We start from the raw sequence: 23,411 nt of genomic DNA, 5'->3' as shown, positions 1-23,411 counted from the left end.
GGAATCTGACCTTCAATAATCAATATATTTCAGGAAGGAAGTAGCATTATATGTTCAGTAGTGCTTCTTTTGACAGCTGATTTACAGTACCCATTTTCAGACTTTGTGTGCCTTATTAAAGAGCTCTTAAGCTGGTACCGGCTCTCTCACAATAGAGATCTTCATCTTAGGAACAACTGTCAGTTCCATGTCACTTTTTTTGGGGGTTATAGCACATGTGTTGCCACCACCTAGTTTAATAAATCAAACTTCATGGAAATGATGAAATTCTCCTGTGTATCCCTCCCAGATTCCATCCCTCTGCCAACACCTGAAACTACTGCTCTGATTTTGATGTTTATTATTTTTATGTGTATTTTCATACTTCCCCTTTACATGTGTGTATCCTGAAACAATATGTAGCATTTATTGGTTTTGCATTATTCAACTCTATAAAAACATCACCTTCCACATATCATTCCAAGTTGTTTGTTTTGATGTTTGTGAATTATCAAAGTTGGTAAGTGTTCTACTTAATTTCTTTTAACTCCTGTGTAGTATACACTGTATATATCCATCTTTTAAAAAAAAATGAGCTGCCTTTTATTATTAATTAATTAACTTTTTATTGAGGTATAATTGACATATAACATAACAAAATATACCTATACAGTTTCAGATATACAACATAATGATTTGATATTTGTATATAGTGCTGTTTATCCATGTACTTAATGAACCTTTAGATTGATTCCACTATTGCAAACAACTTTTTTGCTGTTGCAAACAATGTGGCAAAATGTTCTTATGTGTGTCTACTTGTGCACAATTTTATAAGAATTTCTCTAGAGTACAAGGGAAAAGCTCTTACTTAAGGTGAAATGCCAAATAATAAATGTGGAAGGCATCAATGAGTGAGAAAATACTATTTTAAAAGACACATAGTACCAATTTATTCAGGCAAGAATCATCAGTGGATGCTAATACCATTGGCTGAAAGTTTGAGAAACAGGTTATTTCCGTGGTCTCAAAGAATCTCTCCTTTATAGATACTTATAGGCAATAAGTATCTACTTATTAATCAAAAAGAGAAAAACCATAACTTTATAGTGGAGAAACTGGTAAACACTAACTACCTTAAACCAAATGATCAAAGTTAAACATTATCAATCATGGGACTGATTGATATCACGTGCCTCCTGATATGATGCACTGAGAAGGATACAACATCACTTACATAGAATTCTTGCCAAAAGTGTACAGCCTCCTCTGATTGTGAAGAGACAGCAGACTAACCCAAATCAAAAGACATTCTACAAAATAAATGGCTTGTGCTCTTAAAAAAAGTCAATATCTTGTTTTCTTGAAAAACAAAGCAAGGCTGAGGAACCTTTCCATATTAAGGGAGACTAAAGAGACTTGACCTGTAAATGTAGTGAATCATCCTGGTTTGATCCAGGGACCAGAAATAAATGCTGTGAAGGATATTATTGAGATAATTGTCAAAATTTGAATAAGTTCTGTAGATTATATACTGCTGTTGCAGTAATGTCAATTACTGACATATTCCTGATTTTGGTAATTGTTCTGTGGTTAATTAAGTGAAGCTCCATGTTCTAAGGAAATCAATGCTGAAATATTAGAGGGTAAAGGGTATGATATCTGTAACTTATTCTCAACTGACTCAAAAAAATATCTTTTTATACATATAAAGATAAAACAATAAAGCAAATTTGTCAAAATGTTGGCAGTTAGTAAATCTGGGTGAAGTGAACTATGGTTGCATCTTTTCTGTATATTTGAAATTATTAAACAAAAATCTTCCTAAAGTATACCTGGGAGTGGGATCGCTGGGTCTTGGGCTATGAATATATTTAAATTTACCAGACAGTGCCAAGTTTTTTCCAGTGTGGTTGTACTGGTTACATTCCTATTGTCCCACATCTTCACCAACAATTGAAATTATTTGATTTAATATTTTTATCAGTCTTCGTGGGTATGAAATAGTATCTTGTGGTTTTAGTTTGCATTCCTCTGATTATTGTGAAGCTGAACATCTTTTAAATGTTTAGTCGTTAAGTCTTACTCTTTTTATGAATTGCTTGCCATATTCTTATCCAAATATTTTACTGGCTTCTTTGACTCTTTCCTATTCATTTTTTGTGTGTCTTAATGTATTCTTGAAATTGACCCTTTATCAATTAGATGCATTGCACTTACCCACGTACTTTTGAAAGAGGCTTAAGAAAAATATAAAATTGAGTTATATATTACTTGAGTTACACAGAATAAAATAGGTCAGGGGGCAGAGAAACTTGCACATCAAGTGTGTAGGGGCTGGGGGGCTGGCTTCTGTTCACAGATCTCTTCTCTCCTGGCTTACTTAAATAATATGAGGCAGCTTGAACTTGCTTTCTTATCTTTGGGATCTCTGCAAAAGGTTACTTTTAGAAGGGCTGTCCACTGTCTCCACGGTGTTTCATTCAAAGATTTGCTGAATAACTTGTTCTTTCCTCCTCTTCCAGACTTAAAAAAGCCCTGCGTCTTGCTAAATAATGAAACTCTTGCCCTGCTAGATATTGCCCAGGGCCTGGGTTGAGTAATCTGCTCTGAGTGGCATTGCAGTGCCTACAGAGCCGGAGGGTAATGCAGTGGGGACCCCATCTTGGTGCATCCTCTGATGCTAATTAAACCCTCCACAGAGATGGTGAAGAAAGGTGAAACCACTTAGACATGACTACTGAAAAAGATAATCTAAGGCTCCTTCAAGAATTTACTTTATTGCTCTAATTCTCAAGGTGATTAGGTAGTAACTTCGCATGTGAAAAAAAACAAACACCACCAAAAAACCCCCCAAAACTGAAATCAGAAAACTTTAGCCTTAGGAAACTAACTCTGCCCCCCAACCCCCTACCTCCACCCCCATTTCATAAAGGAGGACACCAAGTTAGATGACTTCTCTATTACCCACAGTCATAGAGCTGAGGTTGTCTTAAACAGAACTTGGCCTTGGACTCCAGGTCCTCTTCACTTTCTACTTTAGTGTATTATGCTGACATTCCTGCAAAAAACTGGTATGTTCCAGATCCTTCTGTGGGTGTACACACAAGTTCTCCAGAGGATAGATAATATAGCACTCTCCGCTTTCCTCATTGATTTCCTAGTAAACTGGAAAGTGAGAAAATCAAAGAGCTTCTTTCGGGGGAATTTAACATCTTAATCTCCACCTCAAAAGAAAAGCCTTTTCTAATGTAGGCGGTAAATTCCTTTGTGATGCACCCCAGAAGGACAGGAGAATAGTCATATCACTGTGTGTATAGCTACTCTTTATTCTTGGAAGATCTTCTCATTTATTATTCTTTTTTAGTAGTTAGAGCTGGGTGACAGTAGTCATTTTTCAATTTATAAAAATTTATTCTACTTTAAAGATCTTTGAATTATTTTCTTTGTGGAAAATACAATAACAGTATAAAGAGGAAAATCGAATCCTTTTGCCCAGAGATAACCAGTAAATGTTTCTTCTTGACGTTTGTCCTATGTGTGTATATATATATATATATATATATATATCATAGAGTTGGATTAAACTATAGTTTTAGATCCTGCGTTTTTTTCCCTTAACATTAGAATATTTAGGGGCTGGCCCCGTGGCCGAGTGGTTAAGTTCACATGCTCCGCTGCAGGTGGCCCAGTGTTTCGTTGGTTCGAATCCTGGGCGCGGAGATGGCACTGCTCATCAAACCACGCTGAGGCAGCGTCCCACATGCCACAACTAGAAGGACCCACAATGAAGAATATACAACTATGTACCGGGGGGCTTTGGGGAGAAAAAGGAAAAAAAATAAAATCTTAAAAAAAAAAGAATATTTATTAATGAGTGCCTTGTATCTCATTGCCTGGATCGATTATAATGGAAAATGTTGTAGTGAACACTTTCCTACATTTCTGATTATTTTCTTATGACAGATTCCTAGAACTGGAATTATTGAATCATCAGCAAAACTATTTTTAGTCTCTGCATGCCAAACCTGTTTTGACAGAGTTTCTGCCTGTTCCATACTCATACAAGTTGAGCGTGAGAGTCCCTGTATTATTTCTATCACTGAACTTTATCATTAAACAAAACAGTCGCTGATTTGATCACGTAAACAGGCCAATCTTTGTCTAATTCACATTTCCTTGATTACTAGTAAAAAGGTTTTGATATATTTATTAACTATGTTGCTTCTATGAATTCAGTTCATGAACTTTGCTTACTTTTCTGCAGGAGCCTGTGTTTTTTATTAGTTAATTTTTACATATTAAAAAATCAACCTTTTGCCATTTGTGGTAAATATCTTCTGCCATTTTGCTTGCTTTTTGACTTTATGGTTTTTATAAGGGTAGAACAGAAATCTTTATTTGTGCACAGTCTAGATCTATACTTAGGGAGAGTTTGTTTCTGTGTGTTCCTTTGCTAATGGTGTGTTGTGAGGCAATGCAAGCAAGAGGGTTACTGAGGAGCTAAATTCCTCCGAAATGAATTAAAATCATTGGGTGGAGGCCATTTCATGCAAACTCAGTGGTGTCACGTCTTTTCCCACTGCAATTGCTTATCTTTTATTTCTGAAATCTGCTCCATGTTGCCCATGAAATTTATTTGCTTGTCTTCTTCACAAAGTTGCCCCTTTGCTCAGTTGTTCTTCTGTCCTATGGCGTTTTCTCATGTCCTGATGCTTTCTTTTAAGGTATTATCCAAAGAGATGAGTCACCCATGGAGAAAGGGCTCTCTGGTCTGCGAGGAAGGGACTTTGAGCTGTCTGACGTGTTTTATTTCTCCAAGAAGGGATTGGAAGCCATTGTGGAAGATGAAGTGACCCAGAGGTTCTCCTCAGAGGAGCTAGTGTCATGGAATCTCCTCACAAGGACCAATATAAATTTCCAGTACATCAGTCTGCGGCTCACCATGGTGTGGGTGCTGGGCGTCATAGTACGCTACTGTGTCCTCCTACCTCTGAGGTACGTCTCCTGCCTGGTAATTTGATGGTGTAATTGGTTCAGCTTCCTTTTTTAGTCATGTACGTAATGGCCACATGAGAGTGCTATGGTACTAATCCTATCCCTTCCCACTTGGATAACACCACCAAATGTGACCTCCACAGGAACATAGTAAGTATCTGTTCTCACATTTTTTTCCCAAATGAAGGTATGTATTCAGAATCCAATAGATATCCATCTGGATCCACGTTGCTCTTTCAGTCATAGATAATTTGAGGATGGATACAAAAGGGAAGTTAGGAAAAAGGAGGAGAGAGAGAATTTACAGTTTCGCTTTCACCTGTGTGTCAGTCAAGCTATAACTGCCTGTCCTTGCTGGTCAGTAGCAGTTCAGAGCTGCTGCACAGGATATATTACACGGGAAGAGATTGCTCAAGTGTACGCAAAGGCAGATTTCTGTTTTCTTTGTTTTCTTGAGCTCATGTTGCCAGCGTCTAGATGTTGGGGCATGGTATGTCTTTTGGGATCATTTCAGCTGTGACAACAAAGTGAAATTCAGGGTTTCACATACACTTTTGTCTGAATCTTAAGCCAGTGTTCCCAAAGTGGGGTTCGTATACTCTGAGGATGCACAAGACTATCCATCCATTGATGTGCAGGAAGAAAGTATTTAAACTTCTATTTATAAAAGTTTCTAGTCAATTTATAATTACAGCTTCCATTTATTCTGTTTTTATTCTTAAAAAGAAATGAAACTTTCCTAAAGTTGAGTGTACAGATTAGCTCTCACATCTTCACTCGGTCCATGGGTCAGCCACTGAATCCAAGGCAACCTGCTGGAGAGTGAGGATTTTACGACACGGAATACTTGCAACGCCCTCATTTGTTGGTTAGCTTTCACCTGCTGTGGGTGCCCAGCAAATGGTGTTATGACTGTATTATCTAGTTTAAACTAAAGTTCACGAAATAGGTAAGTGACATAAAAGATTCTTGCAAAGAAACAACAGATTTAAGATCCTCCAGTAGTGAAAGTGCCCAAGAATGAGAAGAAAAGGCAGAATTGAGACTCCTTCTCTTAGTTCATACCCTTCCGTGTGAAAAGCTTGCTTTGTAAATGCTTTTTAAAGGAAGCAGTTGCTACAAAATGCACATTTAAAAAACAGATTGTGCTAAAATTGACTGTGTTGGTGGTTGCACAACTCTGTGTATATCCCCAGAGCCAGTGAATTGTATACTTCAAATGGGTGAATTGTGTGATATGTGAATTATATCTCAGTAAAGCTCTTAAAAAAAAGTTTGTGGCTGAAAACTTGTATCATCCATGCGAACTCTTACCTTGGCTCACTTAATCTGGGAAACAGAATTTTTTGGCCTATCAAATAAGAATTTTCCATAGTTTTAAACCCAAATGTTAAACATGTTAAAATGTAACCTTTTCTGATTTAATGTGTAAGAACAAGTGATTCTCACAAGGGCAAGAGGGCAAAACGTTATTTTAAGCTTTTGCATAATTGATGGATGAAATTACACAATGATTTAGTTATTGCATCAGAGACTGACGTGAAAATATGGCATCTAAAGAAAACTGAATGTGATCTTCAAATTGCTGTGTCAAAAGTGTTAAACCAAAACGTTAACAAGGTTTAATACCTTACCGAGGTGTTTATAAGGAAGCCCTGTTTATTTTGAAAGATTTTATTTTTAATTTTTTTTTCCTTTTTTCTCCCCAAAGCCCCCAGTACATAGTTGTATATTCGTTGTAGGTCCTTCTAGTTGTGGCATGTGGGATGCCGCCTCAGTGTGGCCTGACGAGCAGTGCCGTGTCCGTGCCCAGGATACGAACCAACGAAACACTGGGCCGCCTGCAGCGAAGCATGCGAACTTAACCACTCGGCCACGGGGCCAGCCCCTGAAAGATTTTAAATCTCAGCTTTTTCTTTTTGAGTAATTCTTTTTACATTTCTGAAAATGACTATTTTCTTTTTGGAGTGATTGGAATGTATATGAAAAGTACTTTTCAAAAATGAGAAAGCATGTATATGGAGATTAGAGGTGTTGGCAGTCACCGTGTTTGCTAACTTCTGAGTTATCTTGAACATACAAAGGGACACCAGTTAGATTTGCATTAGAGGATTCCTACCTGGAAATATGATGTGGTGTTCTTATTATGAAAGAGTCTTTAACTTTCTTGCCATTTGCTATAAATTTTAAATTCCTTTGAGAAAAATTTGAACTATACCCTTTTGTACCTCCATGATTAAAAAACACAGAAAAACAGGTTATTTTCAGACCTTTGCAAGATATGTCCTTTTACAACCATACCACGCCACACCAAAGCATCTTGAACAAAATAAGTACTTTCAACCTGAAATGACTCCTTTATACAATATAAAGCTTTTTTCATATATTATGCAAGAAGCTAATATGTATGCATTTAAAAAAAATTAAAATAATTCAGAAAAGCAGAAGGGCAAGACTTTTTTTTCTTTTTGAGGAAGATTAGCCCTGAGCTAACATCTGCTGCCAATCCTCCTCTTTTTGCTGAGGAAGCCTGACCCTGAGCTAACACCCATGCCCATCTTCCTCTACTTTATATGTGGGATGCCTACCACAGCATGGCTTGCCAAGCGGTGCCATGTCCACACCCTGGATCTGAACCAGCGAACCCTGGGCCACTGAGAAGCGGAACGTGCGATCTTAACCACTGTGCCACCGGGCGGCCCCAGGGCAAAACTTTTAATTTATTCCTTTCACTCACTAGCCCACTTAACCCTTTGATAATTTCATAGATTGAACTTGGCAGTTTTGTGAACAGATTTCCAGGCCTTCTCTGTGCGTCTATAGACTAGTTATGTGCTTGCTGTTATTGTGAACATGGTATCATACTTATATAGTATTTTGAAACATACTTGCTTTTTTCCCCTCTCAAAATGTACCAAGGACTATTCTTCCATGTCAGAATCTATAGATTTACCCATTCTTTTAAATGGCCGCATCATATTCCATGGCATGGATGCTCCATACCTTATTTATAATTTCATTATTTATGAACTTTTAGATTCTTTCCCTTTTCCCCTATTATTTAACTGACTTTTGCATTACCTTTTCTTTTCTTTGTCAGGGTTACTTTGGCTTTCATTGGCATCAGTTTGTTGGTTATGGGAACTACACTGGTCGGGCAGCTGCCGGACAGCAGGTGAGCGGTTTCCTTCCACCCAGATGTAAATAACATGGTCCCTCTCCTTAGCTGTGTCCACAGAGAGAATGTTTGTTTGATTCCTGTGTATTGCACCAATTTATGGCCTCAACACACTTACTAAGGTCCTGCTTATTTCATATTCATGTTTGATTTTCTATCATACTTTCATATAAATTGTAAGAAGTTGTTTTTTTCAAGGAGGAAATGAAGAGGAGAAAGAAAATGGATGGAGGAACTCAAGGAAGGCAGGAGTCCTATAGTTGTCAAGCTCATAAGGCTGAGACCAAAGAAGCTTCAGCTTATTTTGGTCAGAAATTTATTGTGATGATCTAATAGGATGGGAGCTATTTTCCACTAGAGTTTTGTCCTAAATGCCTCAGTGAGACTATAAGAATTGAGCTGGGCTTGTGTTTCGGAACACAGTATGCTGCTGTGAAGGGGCACATTGAAGCTTTCATTGTCATTTTTCTTAGGAGTGCCCAGAACTGCACAATAAAGTGATTTCTCTTTTCTTCAGCCTCAAAAGCTGGCTGAGTGAACTGGTCCACCTGACTTGCTGCCGGATCTGTGTGCGATCCCTCTCCGGTACCATTCATTATCATAACAAGTGAGTGTCTGCTGGCTTGTGCCTGCCTTTCTCTAGGTAAATCCAGCATGTGATTGACAGGAGAGCCTTGCAGGTGGGTGGGAGGAAGCAGGTGAGGTAAGAGTACTTCTAGTGCGTTCATCCCTGCCGGTTAGAGTGTCACAGACGTAACAATGCACAAAAACGCTTTCAAAAAGCAATCTGTTCGCAGTAACAAATCTGTAACGATGCTTCAGCATTGGCATCGATGGTGTGCACGCCAGGCCTGTGCTTCTCCTGGTCATCCCTATGAGGCGGGTGCTGTTATCCCATTTTATGGGTGAAGTGATGGAAGCTCTGGGATTGGTTATCTGGGGTCACATAGCTAGGAAGTGGCAGGGTCAGGGTTTGAGCTGGGTCTGGCTGATTGAGAAGATGGTGAAGCTGACAGGCCTGTAGTGTGGTGGAAGGAGGACTAGCCTGGGAGCCCGGAGGCCTGGTTTCTAGTCTCAATCCTGCCACTTCTAAAATTCCATAGCTGAACCTTGAAACAGAGCACTGCTTTCGGCTTCCCTCAACACTGATCGTAGAGCATAAAGGTAGCCCAGTGAAGGTATTAGCTGAGTGAGAGTAATTTTGGTTGTTTTGAATTATTTTTCTTTTAACCCAATTTTTTTTTTTTTTTTTTTAACATTTAACACATTGTTTTAAAACTTCTAGGACAAGCTTCTCTTTTTTTACTGACTGGATCTTTCTGTCTCATTTCTAGAAGGGAAACATTTTGTCATATGGCTTTACCATATGTTACCAACATAAAAGGCCTCTTACATTTCTAAAATTATATGATTTTGTGATTGGGCTGTGAGTTTTGGGGTGAGGGGTAGAAGAAAATGCTTTGCTGCAAGTGTGATCAGAGGAGATACCTTCTATAGAAAAGGTGCTTCATGACATAGAGAGGAGTTAATGACTTCGTATAGAATTTTTCCAGTTTTAAGGAAAATGCGCTAAAGTTGTTATGCATTTGATTCTCTCTCTGCTCTGGATAGGCCCAAACAGAACTGCTTTGCTTCCATAGTGTCAAATACTGGTTGAACCTCTAGGTCAGAGGTCAGCAAACTAAACTATGGGCCTAGAGGCCAATGGTATCCTGCCATCTGTTTATTGTAAATAGAGTTTTATTGGAACAAAGCCACTTTCATTCATTTACATATTGTTTGTGGCTGCCTTTGTACCCAAATAGCAGAGTACAGCAGAGTCCAATAGTTTTGATAAGGGTTGGCTGGCTTGTAAAGCCTAGTATTTACTATCTGGTCTATGACTGGAAAAATTTGCCAACCTCTGCTTTAGGGGGATAGGAGGGAAGAAACTATAGTACATTTACTCTGTGGATCACCATGAAGCCCTTAAAAGTGACGCTTATGAAGATTGAAATAATATGAAATACTTATGATAAAATAGGTGAAACTTACATATCACAAAATTTATTAATTAAAGTTAGGGATCTTTGTAATTCAGTATAGTATTTTAAAATTGTCTTTTCATCATAAAAGGAAAATATGATCATTACAAAAAAACAACATAAATATATGTAAAGGGAAAGTCCTCGTTCCTTCTCCTGTACCCTTCTCCTACTCCCATCATACTGCCTAGAGATAACCTTTTTAAGATGGGCCTGCGTACTTTGAAACTTTATTTTATCTTATTTTTTTATGAGGAAGATTAGCCCTGAGCTAACGTCCCCCACCAATCCTCCTCTTTTTGCTGAGGAAGATTGGCTGTAAGCTAACATCTGTGCCCATCTTCCTCTACTTTTTATACGTGGGACGCCTGCCCCAGCACGGCTTGACGAGCAGTGCATAGGTCTGCACCTGGGAATCAAATCGGCAAAACCCTGGCCACTGAAGTGGAGCATGTGAACCTAACTGCTACGCCACCAGGCGAGCCCCTCAAAACTTACAGGATGAATGTCTACATGCTATTCTGCAAATTAGTGGCCGTTTTTCAAGGTTTGGCATTTACCATTCTTTGTAATTGCAGGCAGTACAGACCCCAGAAGGGAGGCATTTGTGTTGCCAATCACACCTCCCCGATAGATGTTTTTATCTTGACAACGGATGGATGCTATGCCATGGTAAGAGCAACTCACTGAGATTTCAAGTAGTTGCATGTTTTGTGGATCGCACAGACTTTTAATTTATTTTGGCACAAATTATAAAGTGAGTTTTATATTAGAAAGTGACTGGGTTATCCTACTGTAGCTGTGTGAGTTATGTAATATATTTACATGAGGAATAGATAGTGCAAGAAAAAGAAAGGCCATAGCCATTCTATTTAGAGTGGTGAAAATACTAGCTTACGAGATGTAGACGTATGGAACTCGACAGGACTTTATAAAGTTGCTTCCACCTTGCTTCTAAAATCCCTTTTAGAGCGCAACGTTTAACAACACTTTGAGACATTAAAGTCTTCCTCCTTCGAGCTGCACAAATCCTTTCCCAGGCAGTTAGTTCTGTCTTCCTTCAGCAAGTTGTATGCAATTAAAAAAAATCTGGCTCTTTGATGAAGATCAACCAAGAAAGGCAAATATTTATACCACATCAGCTGTCTCAGTTTTGGCCTACAGCCCCAAAAGAAAAGTGAAGAAAGGAAAGGAAAACCCAACAACAAACCACAAAGCCCACTGTAAAATCAAACACCTCAAAAGACCTTATGGTGGGATGAACCCCATTCTGACATAGTTTCAGATCTCTGTTTTCTATCGCCCCTAAGAACTGGGCAAGATTTCTTGCATCTCCTTTATGTATGTCAAGTAAATTTTGGAGGATAATCAAAGATGTCCTTTCCTACATGGTGGTAAATAGGACCTAAGGTGGTGTGTGGAATAGAATGAGGGAAAGGAGTCCTGGGGGATCTTCTTTTCATATCTTATGGTGGTGGCTGGGGTTTCAGAGAGAGAAGATGGATTTTATTTCACTGTCAGCTGCCGTGACTGACAGTCAGGGTCAGGTGTGCTTTTCTGGGCAGGCTTTTGAAGGGAGCCATTATTGATGAAGTGTAGGAGAGTGGGGGGTGCAGACACATGTACCAGTATGGGACTCTTCCTGGGTTTTACCATCATTGAGGGGGTTTTGAAGGCCTTTGTAAAGACTCCTAACTCATTGCCAGAGATCTAATCTGTCTAAAATATAAGTTCAGATATATAACTCCTGGGCAACCACATCTTAACATATTGTTAAGTTTTCTCTAAGCTGTGGAGCTCTTTCTGAATCTAAGGAAGCTTTAACCACCTCTCCGAAAAGACTTATGGGAATTGGTAGTTCTTAACCTTTTTTAGGTTAGGAATCAGTTTATAGTTGTGTACCCTTTTTTTTTTTTGGAAACAACAACAAACGTGCATCATACAAACACAATTTTGTGTATAATTTCAAGATGCTTATGGATCCCTGGAAAGCCCATCCAAGGATCCTGACATTAACAATTCTTGATAGATTCCCAGCACAGTTCTGGGTGTATATGATAATTTCCTGCTTTTATGTGGACAAGCACTTTCACATCCGTTATATTTGACCTTCCCTGTGATCCAATGAGTTCAGGGCTGAAATTTTGTTGTAGATGAGAAAGCAGAGGTTCAGGCATGCTAACCAACTTGCCTAATCATGATTTTGTGTTTCTAAGACCATATTCCTTCTGTGTCCTGATCAACAAAGAGTTGAGTATAACTCATTTGTGACTGAGGGCCTCAGAATTTTGTTGGCATTTTCCATGCTTTAGGATCATCTATAACTGCAATTACAGTATTAGCCAAGGTTTAGAAAAGCACAGTACCTGCCTACTTTCCAGTGGGTGGAGTGAAGAAAGCTAAAGCCACTTGGATTTAAGCATCTCCTTTTTTCACAGTAAAAACCTCATTTCCCAACAATATCAACATATTTACTCATTTTCTCAATTCTATACTATACTTAAAATTGTTTTAGAATTCCTTCACCTGTTTCACTACAAAAAAACAGATGTTGTAAAAAGAATTCAGTGTATTTTGCAGTCCTTCTTGGTACCCCACCCAAGATGGCGGGTGTGTAGTCAAATACTGTCTTTGTAAATTTCTTGGATTTTTTTCCCCCACTTCCTTTAGTGTTTTTCTTTTATTCATTTGAAATACAGATGGGTTCATTTGTTTCAGTTTGCTGGTCCCGTCTTTGTTGATTTATTTTTTAAATATGTAGGATATTAATATGCTTCCAAATGTCAAAACTAAACAAAAAAAGTATACTTGTAGAAGTGTCAGTCCCTCCCATGTCCATTCTACCCTATTCCCTTGTACCCTTGTAGCTTTCCAACTTCATTGGTTTTGGTTATCCTTTCTTTTTGTAGCAATAAACAAATATATGTGTATACTTCCCCTTCTGTCTTACACAAAAGGTGGCATATTATATTTGTTCTTTTGCAATTCACTTTTTTCACTTAACAGTATCTCCTGGAAATCACTCCTTATCAGTGATAGAGATCAACCTTATTCTTTTCCCAGCTGCATAGTACTCCCATTGTGTTTATGTATCATAGTTTATTTGTCTAATTTCTTGTGTTTGGACATTTAGGTAGTTTCCAATATCTCACAACTACAAGTAATGCCACAATTAAAACCTTGTGCATATGTATTTTCATTTCATTGGAGGTATATCTTCAGGGTAAATTCCTAGAAGTGGAATTACTGAGTTGAAGGATAAATGTGTGTGTAGTTTTGATAGATATTGCCTGATTTCCTTCCTCAGCTGTTATAGTCTCCCCCATCCCAAGCAATGTATGAGAATGCCTGTTTCCTGTAGCCTTGGCTCAGAGTGCATTGTGAAGCTTTTGAATCTTTGTCAGTCTGATGGGTGAGTAATGGTATTTCAGTGTAGTTTTAATGCGCATTTCTCTTCTCTTGACTGAGTTGAAAGACCTCTACCTTTTAAGGGTAGAGAATAGCTAGTGTAGCAACATAGCTTAAAATTCAAAGGTGCCAGAGGACACTTTTTGCTTATGTTTGGCTATTCATGTCCTTTAAATAGACTGAGAACTTCAGTCAGTAGAAAAATGCCAGTCTTTTCTCTGAGCGGGGAAGAGGAACTTACTAGCACTTAAAAAAAAAGGCTTTCTTTGGCCAGCTGTGCCTTTACATTTCTTTCTTTTGCTCATGGTCCTTCCAGGTCGGCCAGGTTCAAGGTGGATTGATGGGAATTATTCAGAGAGCTATAGTCAAGGCATGTCCACATGTGTGGTTTGAACGCTCAGAAATGAAAGATCGGCACCTGGTTACTAAGAGGTAAGCAGTGACATTACTCAGTGTTCATTGGGGTGGCATCAGATCTGATACATCTTGGCCTTCCTGCCAAAGAAGGCGGAGCAGTACCGAGGACTAAAACTAAAACGAATAGAACTCTATTTGTGGTTGGCTTTTTCTGGTGAATCACGTCTTGGCTAGATTTTTAAAAATTTTAATTCTGTAGTCATAGTAGGATATATGATGAGGTTAGAAGGCCCGTAAGGTTATATTGCTGTGACTTAGGTATAGTCCAGCCACTGAATTTTCAAAGTTAACAATTACTGCCTTGCAAGTTGAATAATTGGTAACTGCTGAATAAATAGATGGTTGACTAAGTGTTTGCTGAATGACTGTTATCACGTAAATCTACCTAGAGACAGACAGAGCTGGTGTTCTTTACCGAACGGGAGAAGGAACCTCTGGCTTGGGGTAGAGATAAGCTACAAGTAACCTTTGCTGTGAAACAGCCTTTTGCCTGAGGCCGTTATTGGTCATTGATTCTCTAAACCTGAAGTGGGCCGTGCTCTTAAGAGTTAAATGAAAAGTACTTGTTGAAATCTTTTTAAGGTTAGGAAAATTATTCCCCATTTTGAGACTATTTAGCCATGGGACACTGGCGGCTGTTATCTCCCCATCTCAGCCATACCACCTTCTGCTGAGCAGTTGCAGTTGGGAATCTAAGGCTGGCTGCAGCGAGGACAGGACCTGAGCCTGGAAGAATTTCTGTCATTCTCAGCTTTAGGATGCGTCTTTCCCAGGAACGTTCAGCCTGACTCATTTAAAGAGTCTTTTTATACCTACTGGCCATAAGACAGGTCCAGCAATCAATATTCCCATTTTTCAGATGAGGAAATATAAGTACACAGAGAAGGGCACAGAGCTCATGATACAGGGGCTCCAGAGCTCGGGTCACATGACGGCGTAGCATTCTTTTTTCAGAGCAGGCAGAAGGCACTGAAAATCACTCACTTTGAGATGAGAGAAGTTGAAATAGTGCAGATATCTTTAGAGTTTTTTAGAAAGGGAGCGACTTGAGCTTATTTCCTTTACTTATATCTTATGTCTGTTCTCTTTCTTGCTTTGCAATATATTCGTTCTAGTTAAGCGTAAAGAATACCAAAGAGGATACCCACCTCTCTCTTTTTAAAGGTAGAATTTTGAGCCTTTGTTTTTCTTCACAGACTAAAAGAACACATTGCTGATAGGAAAAAATTACCCATATTAATCTTCCCTGAAGGTAAGAAGGGAGACTGCCTGCTAAGCTGTGGTTGGGAACAACAAGCACCCACTGTGGATGAGGAATTGGGTGGTTCTAGGACAGGCATTCGTAGTCCAGTCCTTTAGGAATGGAACGGCCTTCTCTGAGCCGGTAATTCCCTGCTTTCTTTTGAGATTTGATGGAAGTCATGGGACCTTTTTGATCTTGATTTAGATTTGATTTGAATATTTAAAATTATTTTATATAAGAATAATTCCTTTTAAAAATTTGTTTCAAAACTGACTGCTTTTTAAAATATTTGCGACCACTCCCCCTGCTCCCGTTCCCCTGCAGGAACTTGCATCAACAACACTTCAGTCATGATGTTTAAAAAGGGAAGCTTTGAAATTGGAGGAACCATACATCCAGTTGCAATTAAGGTAAAACAGATATCCCCCCTCCTCCCCCAAAAAGGGCATGACTTGGCAACTTTATTTTGATATAACATCAAACTTAAAATTTGCCAGAATCAGGAGCATTTGCATACTCTTTACTCAATTCACCAGTTGTTTACATTTGCCCGACTTACTTGATCATTTTTCTCTCTCTCTGTTGATATACGTATAGACCTGTCCTAGGTGCCTTTGTGCCAGGCCAGTGCCTGAGTACTGAGGACAGTCATAAGCAAAACAGATACTGTTGCTACTTCCACCTGCCTTGCAGTTAAGAGGGAGACTTATTTAAGAGTCCTGTAAATAGCCCTCTGTCGTAGCACTCTGGGGCTCTCGTCAGAGGAGTTAGCTGTCCCCATTTACTTTTTTATTATTTCCGTGAAGTGAAGTAGCTTCTCTTTTTTTTGGAATCCGATAGAGTTGTTTGGCCTGCCGCTTTGAAAACATTTTCATGGACAAGAGAAGCCACCACTTAGTTCATAACTGGGATGTGCTTTTTTCTTTTTTCTCAGTATAACCCTCAGTTTGGTGATGCATTTTGGAACAGTAGTAAATACAACATGGTGAGCTACCTGCTTCGAGTGATGACCAGCTGGGCCATCGTCTGTGATGTGTGGTACCTGCCCCCCATGACCAGAGAGGTATTCCTTCCATAACAGCTGGTCTCTGCTGCTTTATCTAATCAGATGAAGGCGAGACAACCTTCTCCTGAAAACCTGGGTGTCTCCCTCCCTCTTGTCAGCTAGAGCTAGACTGACTTTCTATTTTCCCAGCAAATGAGTCATTTAAAAAAAAATGTATTTAGCTTTCTTCAATTAGACCATTTTATATTCAGAGACTCTTTTCCATAATATTTTTTACAATTGCTATTGGTTTATTGAACCTACAGATATTATGGAGTGTTGTAACTTGGATGAGACTGGGGAGGAAGACATTTCCTCTACTCACTCTAGGCCCTTCTGGCCAGGCTATGAATTAAATTGACATGAGACAGAATAACAGGAAAATCAAACAAAGCTTTACAACATGTATACATGGGAATGACTCAGGAAAACTGAGCAACTTGCCAAAATGGCAGAAGCTCTCACCTTAAATACCATCCTCAGCTAAAGACAAAGGAGGATGTTGGGGGTGGGAGGAGTCACTTATGGAGATTACCAGAAAAGTATAGTAAACAAGAGTTAGGTTATTATGCAGATTTAAGTTCTTGCCTTTCGCATTGATAAGAGTTTTTAGAGAGAAGGTCATCCCCTTCTTCTTGGTACAGAGAGGGAGACACCTTTACAGATGGAGCTTTCCCTTACAAATGCAAATGTCTCTTGCAAAGGGTAAAATTCCACTTTTCGGAGCTTATCCACTGTCTGCAGTTTTTAAAAGTAACCAGCCCAAAACAATCCTCACGCCAAAGAGGCCGATTTTGGGTGGCCAATTCCAATCCCCTATAAGACTAATAAAGAGCACAGTAAATATATACACTTGATAAAAAAAATTAAACAATACGGTACTGCATTTTCTTGATAGAACAAATGATATTTACCATGACTGACTGAAACTAGAACATATTTGAGCTAAAATGTGAATCTTATATTTTAAAACAAATCTAAATGATTATGAGATGTTTTAAGACATTATTTGAAAACTCTGTCACCAGGGTGTGCTTGTAATTATTTTCCCCCCAGGAGGGAGAAGATGCAGCCCAGTTTGCTAATAGGGTTAAGTCTGCTATTGCTGTCCAAGGAGGACTGACTGAGCTTCCCTGGTAAGAAATTTTTCAGGAGTACTATCACTTCTTTTAATTAAAAAAAAAATCACTTTTAATAATGTCATTTATTCTGCTAGTTACCTGGAGGTTTAGCTGAAAGTGACAGTGGTTTATTCCAAATAACAATGGCTTCAATAAGATAGCAGTTTATCCCTCTCACTTAAACATAGGCAGTCCAGCTGCTGTAACAGCTCATTCTGTATTGTTCTCCCATCCTTGATGTGCTTCTGCTTCATGGTCCAAGCTGGCTGCTCCAGCTCCACCCATTGTGTTCGGCAAATGACTAGCAGGGAAGAATTAAAACACACCCATCTCTTTAAGAACACAGACTAGAATTTGGACCTGCCATTTCTGCTTGCATCCATTGGCTAGAACTCAAGTCATATGATAACACCTAGCTGCAAAGGAGGCTGGGGAATGTAGGGTTTGTTCTGAGTGGCCATGTGTCTAGCTAAAATTTAGGGTTCTTTTGCTGAGGAAGAACGTGAGAATGGATTTGGGGGTAGGGAATGGACCCTGGGAGGCAAGGGGCAACTTATAGGCTCGTTTGTATTTAGCTCTAGCTCTAACTATATTAAAGAAAACTTAAAAACTTGAAAGGAAGTAAGTAAAATATTTTAGTTATAGATAACTATGGTTTTAGTTTTTTGGTTATTTGTGTAAGGAAGATTGAATGTAGGTGTGTGTGTTAGTCTGCTTAGGCTTCCGTAAGAAACTACCATAGACTGGGGCGCTGAAACAGCAGAAATGTAATTTCTCACAGTTCTGAAGGCTGGAAGTCCAACATCAGGGTGCCGGCATGGTGCGTTTCTGGTGAGAGCTCTTTCTCCCTTTTGGCTTGCAAATAGCCTTCGTCTTCTTGCTGTGTGATCTCTTTTGAATACAAGCTCTCTGGTATGTTTTCTTATAAAGGCATTAATCCCATCTTGAGGGCCCCACCCTCATGACCTCAAGTGAAGCTAATTCCCTCCCAAAGGCCTCATCTCCAAATACCGTCATATTGGGGGACAGGGCTTCAGTATATGAATTTTGTGGGGGACCCCAACATTTAGTCTGTATCAGTGAGGGTTAACTATACCTGCATTATAATGGGAGACTCAATTCTTACACACGTAGACATTCTATTAGCAAGGTGGCATAAAACAGTCCATACTTCAAGTCCTATAAAGTCCCTGCTGTGCGCCATTTTTGGTGTTTTGAAAACACTTTACATGAAAAGTTCATGGGAGGCAGTTGTAGCAGTGTGCTAGGAGCAGGACTTGGCTCACTGAGTCAGGCTGTCAGCCAGGCTGCCAAGAACATCTGTACCTTCAGAGGGACCTGGGACTGATCAGGCATTAAGCCTCTGGAAGAAGGGCTCACTAGATTCTTGGATGCTTTAGTGCAAGGGTAGGGAATGTCTCTAAAATATTTTATCTGTTCGCCTATCTTGGATACAACTAATTTCACCAGAAAAGCCTGTTTCTGGCATCCATTATGCTAATTAATGAGCCACTGATTTCTATAATGAGACCCCATTTCTAAAATTCATTATGCTAATTAACAAAGCTTGGGAAGTTGATGGGCGATAAAGACAGCTGAAGCCTGAAGTGGCACCTTTGGAGGATGGCCTTCAGATTAAATGCTTGGCTGACCACCCCTGGAGCATGAGTTCTTGTTTTAGGACAACTGACTGGCCCTAAGGTCACGACTAGGGTTCTGATAGGTTATGACTAACATTTGTATTTCACTATCTAAGCTGGAATATGTGAAACTAAATGACAGATATCGTAATACCATGAAATGATGGGCTTACCAATGTTCTGGTTAAGAATGCCTTAGTTTGGAAATGCCCTGGAGATCATGTTCGTTTGTGTAACTGGCTTCCTCTCCTTGTTCGTTGTTTTCTATTCCTTACTCACCCTCTTCCCTGACATCCCAGCCCTGCTCCTGCCCTGGACCGTCATGAAAAGCTGGGAACTTGGGATCCGTAGCCTCAGACACCAAGGAAAGGAAGAAAGCCTTTTGAGAGATAAAAACAGACTAGGAGAGTCAGCCACAGGGCAGCCTCCCACAGACTGACTTAAACAAAATCTGTCAGAAATGATCCCCAGAGTTTTTCAATTTCCTTTTATCAAGGCGAGATGCAATTTTATAGTAAATCATTGCTTTTAATTACCTAACCTCTACTTTAAAAAGAAAATAGACTCACTGTCTTTCCAGATGTATTTGTCATTCATCCGTTGGGTGTAAATTAACGTCTAGATTGGTTTTTTCCCTAGATTAAATGAGAACTTAATTGTACCACCTTAAACTGGCTTTTATATGTGACTGCTGCCGTCCTAAGCAGTAAGATCTGCTGCTGTTGCAAAGGGGAATTGGGTAAAACTTTGAAATCTCTCGGGATGGCAAGTCACAGCTGGGGTGCTTAGAGCAGTGTGAGGTTTACTAGGGGCTTGGGAAGGAGAGTTGTGTAAAAATAATGTCAGGGTGCTCAAGGGCAAACATTACTAACTTTTAATTTTGGCCAGTATCTCAGGAAAGGAGGAATGGCCTTTCCTCTGTCTCTCCCTCCCTCCCTTCGTTCTTACTCTTCAGAATTCGTGTAAATGCTGTGAATAGTTACACGCAGCTCATTTGGATAAAGGAGGCTTTTGTGGACAATTCTGGAGACCTAACAATAATTTATAACCTTGTTTCATGGAAATTTCTGTCGTTGACCCCCTGGAAGATTTGTGGATCAAGGTCTGTTTTAAGGTTGAGGACTTACCAGAGGGCCGTGTCTTAGATTTGACTCCAGAGGCCAGAACATTGCAGTGGGCTCAGGTTGGCATGTTTGTAGGTCAAGTTCTGTCTTCATGGCCTTGAGTTCACTGGCTAAACTATGATCCATTCATCATCATCAGAGAGCACTTGGTAAACATTTGTACTTAACTGGGTTAAAATTAAACAGGCACTGTATAGTAAGCAAGTTCTCAGTCCGTGCTCTCCCAGGAGTTAAAATCGAAAACATTAGATTAGGAGAGAAGTAGTGGCCCCTGTTAGTCCAGGCTCCTCCCAGCTGTTCCACTTTGTTATTTCTTTGTGTTGCCCAAAGAAGGAAAGGCATGCGGAGTACTTATAACCCAGGCAGGTCTGTGTTTTCACCACCCCAGAGAGAGTTCAAAGATTCACAAGCTCTGAATGAAGGAATGCTGCTTACATAGCACAACTACTGGTTGAATGGAATTTTTGATTTTGTTGTTTGTTTTATTCTCAGTCTGTTTTGGAATACAGAGGCTTATCAGTACTTGAAATATATAGTGCTTTGAATAAAAATACAATTTGTTAGACATAGGATTAGATTTGAATCATGGTTAACCCATTTATCTTTAAAGAATTTACCCACCTATATACAGTACCCTCACCATTTCTTGTATGTGTATTTTAAATTTTCCATATGGCTTTCTAGTAAGACGTAGGTCAATTGGATGAAAAAACTAGTATTTTGCTTTCCTTGGGGAAAAAGATAGGTAAACAATCCTAGTTTAATATAGAGTTAAAATTCTGAATACAGCAGCCCTAACTTCTAAAAAGAAATTGAGTGGAGATGTTATTTTTTGTTTTAACCAACCATGAGAGAGATTATTCCTTCTTCAAAGTAGCACACATCTGATGAGTGGTAGAGCAGAGACTGAAATCTGGGTCTTTCTGCTTCCAAATCCAGTGTCTTTGTCCCACTGCTGACCAGCCACTTATGTGTCGTGGCACCACACACCACGTATTGATAGGTAACCCTTTTAAACCATTGCTGGGAGTATCTTTTATTTGTTCGCCTTTCTATTCCCAGGGATGGAGGGCTGAAGAGAGGAAAGGTGAAGGACGCCTTTCGGGAAGAGCAGCAGAAGAATTACAGCAACATGATCGTGGGCAACGGGTCTCTCAACTCCGAATCAAACTGAATGCCACCCTGCAGACAAAACTTGGCTTCCCAGAACTAGCCTTTAGAAATGGATTATGGTTTTTTTCGAGGTTGGGTGGGAGAGGGTAGGGGGTGCTGTTTTGTTTTATTGGTTTTTTTTTTTTTTATTGTTAATCTTTTCTACAGGATGATTGTCTCTACCTCTTTACGCCAGAGGCAGAACCCACCAGTGCCCCTTTTGGCTTTTGTTGTTGTTCTCATAGCATTAGCCTCATGAATTGTGAGGGAGTTCACTGAGTTTAAACGGATTCTGCCTTTGGTAAAATGATTATGTCATCATTGATTGAATGAAATATTTGTTCAGGAGAAAGTACTTCTAAAACACATTTAGGACTCATCGCGTTTGGAACTCGGTGACATGGCAATTCTCAAAATACCCCAGACTCTTCTGCTATGATTAGCTTTCTCACTCCCTTCCCTCCCACTCCCTTCAATCACTTGAACAGGGGGCTCACACATCTGTGCAAGGTTACTGTCATGGTTATGTTCTCCCAACACAAATGGAAGGTTGTCTTGAAAAGAAAAATGGAGGACGGTATTTAGGAGAAAGGACAAATTTGTGACCACCTGATCTGAAAGTCTACAGTAAATGTAATTATTTTTTACTAGTGTGTTAGAAGGGAAATACTATTTGGTGAACTTTACCAAAGAAAAGTGAGTCCAGGTTACTGTGTGTGTACATTTATATGTAGGCAAGTTTTAAATAAACACTTTTTGGCCAGCAAATGGTGATAAAGTTTTTAGTTTTCTTTGATGTATGCTGTAAAGATCTGTACCTAGTGCCTCTCCCATCTAGTGATTTGATTTTGTAACAAAACACATTTTCAAATAGGAGGAGCCTTTAACAACAGCAACAAAAATCACACCGAGTATCTCCCACCCAAGTGTGAATGAGAGAAGTGTGTGTATAGCCCCTCCCCCTCTACCCATTTGTGATTTATGTCAGAACCTTCCCAGTTCTTCAGCAGAAAAATAAGTGGTAAAATTTCCTTTTGGGAACTGAGCCTTAAATGTTTTAAAGGGGAAAATGAGTGTTTCCCGACTCACGCAGCATAAGCAATGTTTGAGTGTTATATCTCTTCTGGTACCCATGTACAGAATGTGAAACTGTCTTACGGTGAATATAAATAAATTCTATATTTCTAAATGTGTGCTGTCTTATTTTCCCTTACCTCTGCCCTCCTCTGGTTTTGAGTAAGTTAAATTCTTTCTTATTATGAACAGGGATTCTTTGTTTTTCATTTCAATGACATGGTTAGATTTTATTGGACTGGAACATCTAGGAAGTGAGAATGTGAACCACTGGTTTGGGTTTGTTTTTTCTTCTTTTTAGCCTAGTTATCTGGACTCTGACCCTGTGGACTCTGCCTTGAGCAAAGTCACAGGCTTCCATTACTTTGCAGGTGAACTCTGGCAACTCTCTCTTAATTATAGACACGCGGGGCATAGCATCGTCAGTATATATTCTTCTTATCGATGAATTTGATCCCAAAGGAAAATTTGCAAACAGCCTACCCTCATGGTCAGCTGCTCTTCTGTTCTCACCCTCATCCTTTCCCCCTTTGTGCTTGCTTTAAGTTTTGCCCCCAAAACTCTACTGGGGGTGATCTTGACTGAAAATCAGCAAATCCAAATATGTATGTTGGGGTGACTCTTCGTCTTATTTATTTTTTTCTCAGAAAGAAGAATTCCTTTTTTACTTTTCACATTCGATATAGCTTGAAGTAGTAAATCCATTTTCTTAATTAGCGGAGTCCTCAGGAAAACTGAAAGACAGCTCAACAACTGTTTTGTTTGGACACTGATAAAATGTATCTTTCCAAGAGCACTGTGAAAGCAGTAACGCGCTATCATTCATTCACTAGAAAATCTAACGCTGTCTCAATCAAAACTTTTGTAGGTCCTTGACTTACACAACTAGTTTTCCAGTTGTTTGAAGAAGCGCCATGTTCCTGAAAACATGTTTTTAGAAAGCAAATGCTGCTCAGATTTAGCTTAGATTCCCTAGAACTCCTTTTGTTTTTTTTGGTATTTGCCTTC

At 39.3% G+C, this 23,411-nt stretch overlaps 2 protein-coding genes across 11 annotated transcripts in view; one reads left to right on the top strand and one right to left on the bottom strand.

Moving 5' to 3' along the window:
- Nucleotides 1-20,478, bottom strand: part of HELQ (helicase, POLQ like) — a 150,348-nt gene extending 129,870 nt beyond the window's left edge. For 2 of the 3 annotated variants that reach the window (XM_070505457.1, XM_070505465.1), the window contains exon 1: nt 20,181-20,478. In XM_070505457.1, the coding sequence (XP_070361558.1) occupies nt 20,181-20,303 (123 nt within the window). In that variant the 5' untranslated portion in view covers nt 20,304-20,478. The remainder of the gene's footprint in view (nt 1-20,180) is intronic. The other variant, XM_070505458.1, reaches the window with a different exon arrangement.
- The window catches only part of GPAT3 (glycerol-3-phosphate acyltransferase 3), a 54,304-nt gene extending 31,786 nt beyond the window's left edge, over nt 1-22,518 (top strand). For 5 of the 8 annotated variants that reach the window (XM_070505470.1, XM_070505469.1, XM_070505471.1 and 2 more), the window contains exons 4-13: nt 4,707-4,977; nt 8,078-8,152; nt 8,673-8,762; nt 10,758-10,851; nt 13,904-14,019; nt 15,201-15,256; nt 15,572-15,657; nt 16,182-16,310; nt 17,349-17,428; nt 21,240-22,518. In XM_070505470.1, coding sequence (XP_070361571.1) covers nt 4,707-4,977; nt 8,078-8,152; nt 8,673-8,762; nt 10,758-10,851; nt 13,904-14,019; nt 15,201-15,256; nt 15,572-15,657; nt 16,182-16,310; nt 17,349-17,428; nt 21,240-21,351 — 1,109 coding nt within the window. In that variant the 3' untranslated portion in view covers nt 21,352-22,518. The remainder of the gene's footprint in view (nt 1-4,706; nt 4,978-8,077; nt 8,153-8,672; nt 8,763-10,757; nt 10,852-13,903; nt 14,020-15,200; nt 15,257-15,571; nt 15,658-16,181; nt 16,311-17,348; nt 17,429-21,239) is intronic. The other 3 variants (XM_070505466.1, XM_070505472.1, XM_070505473.1) reach the window with 2 other exon arrangements.
- Nucleotides 22,519-23,411: the final 893 nt, after the last annotated feature.

Source organism: Equus asinus, chromosome 3 (genome assembly GCF_041296235.1).
Source record: "Equus asinus isolate D_3611 breed Donkey chromosome 3, EquAss-T2T_v2, whole genome shotgun sequence".
Taxonomy (NCBI): Eukaryota; Metazoa; Chordata; class Mammalia; order Perissodactyla; family Equidae; genus Equus; species Equus asinus.
This window is presented reverse-complemented; position numbering and strand designations above follow the sequence as displayed.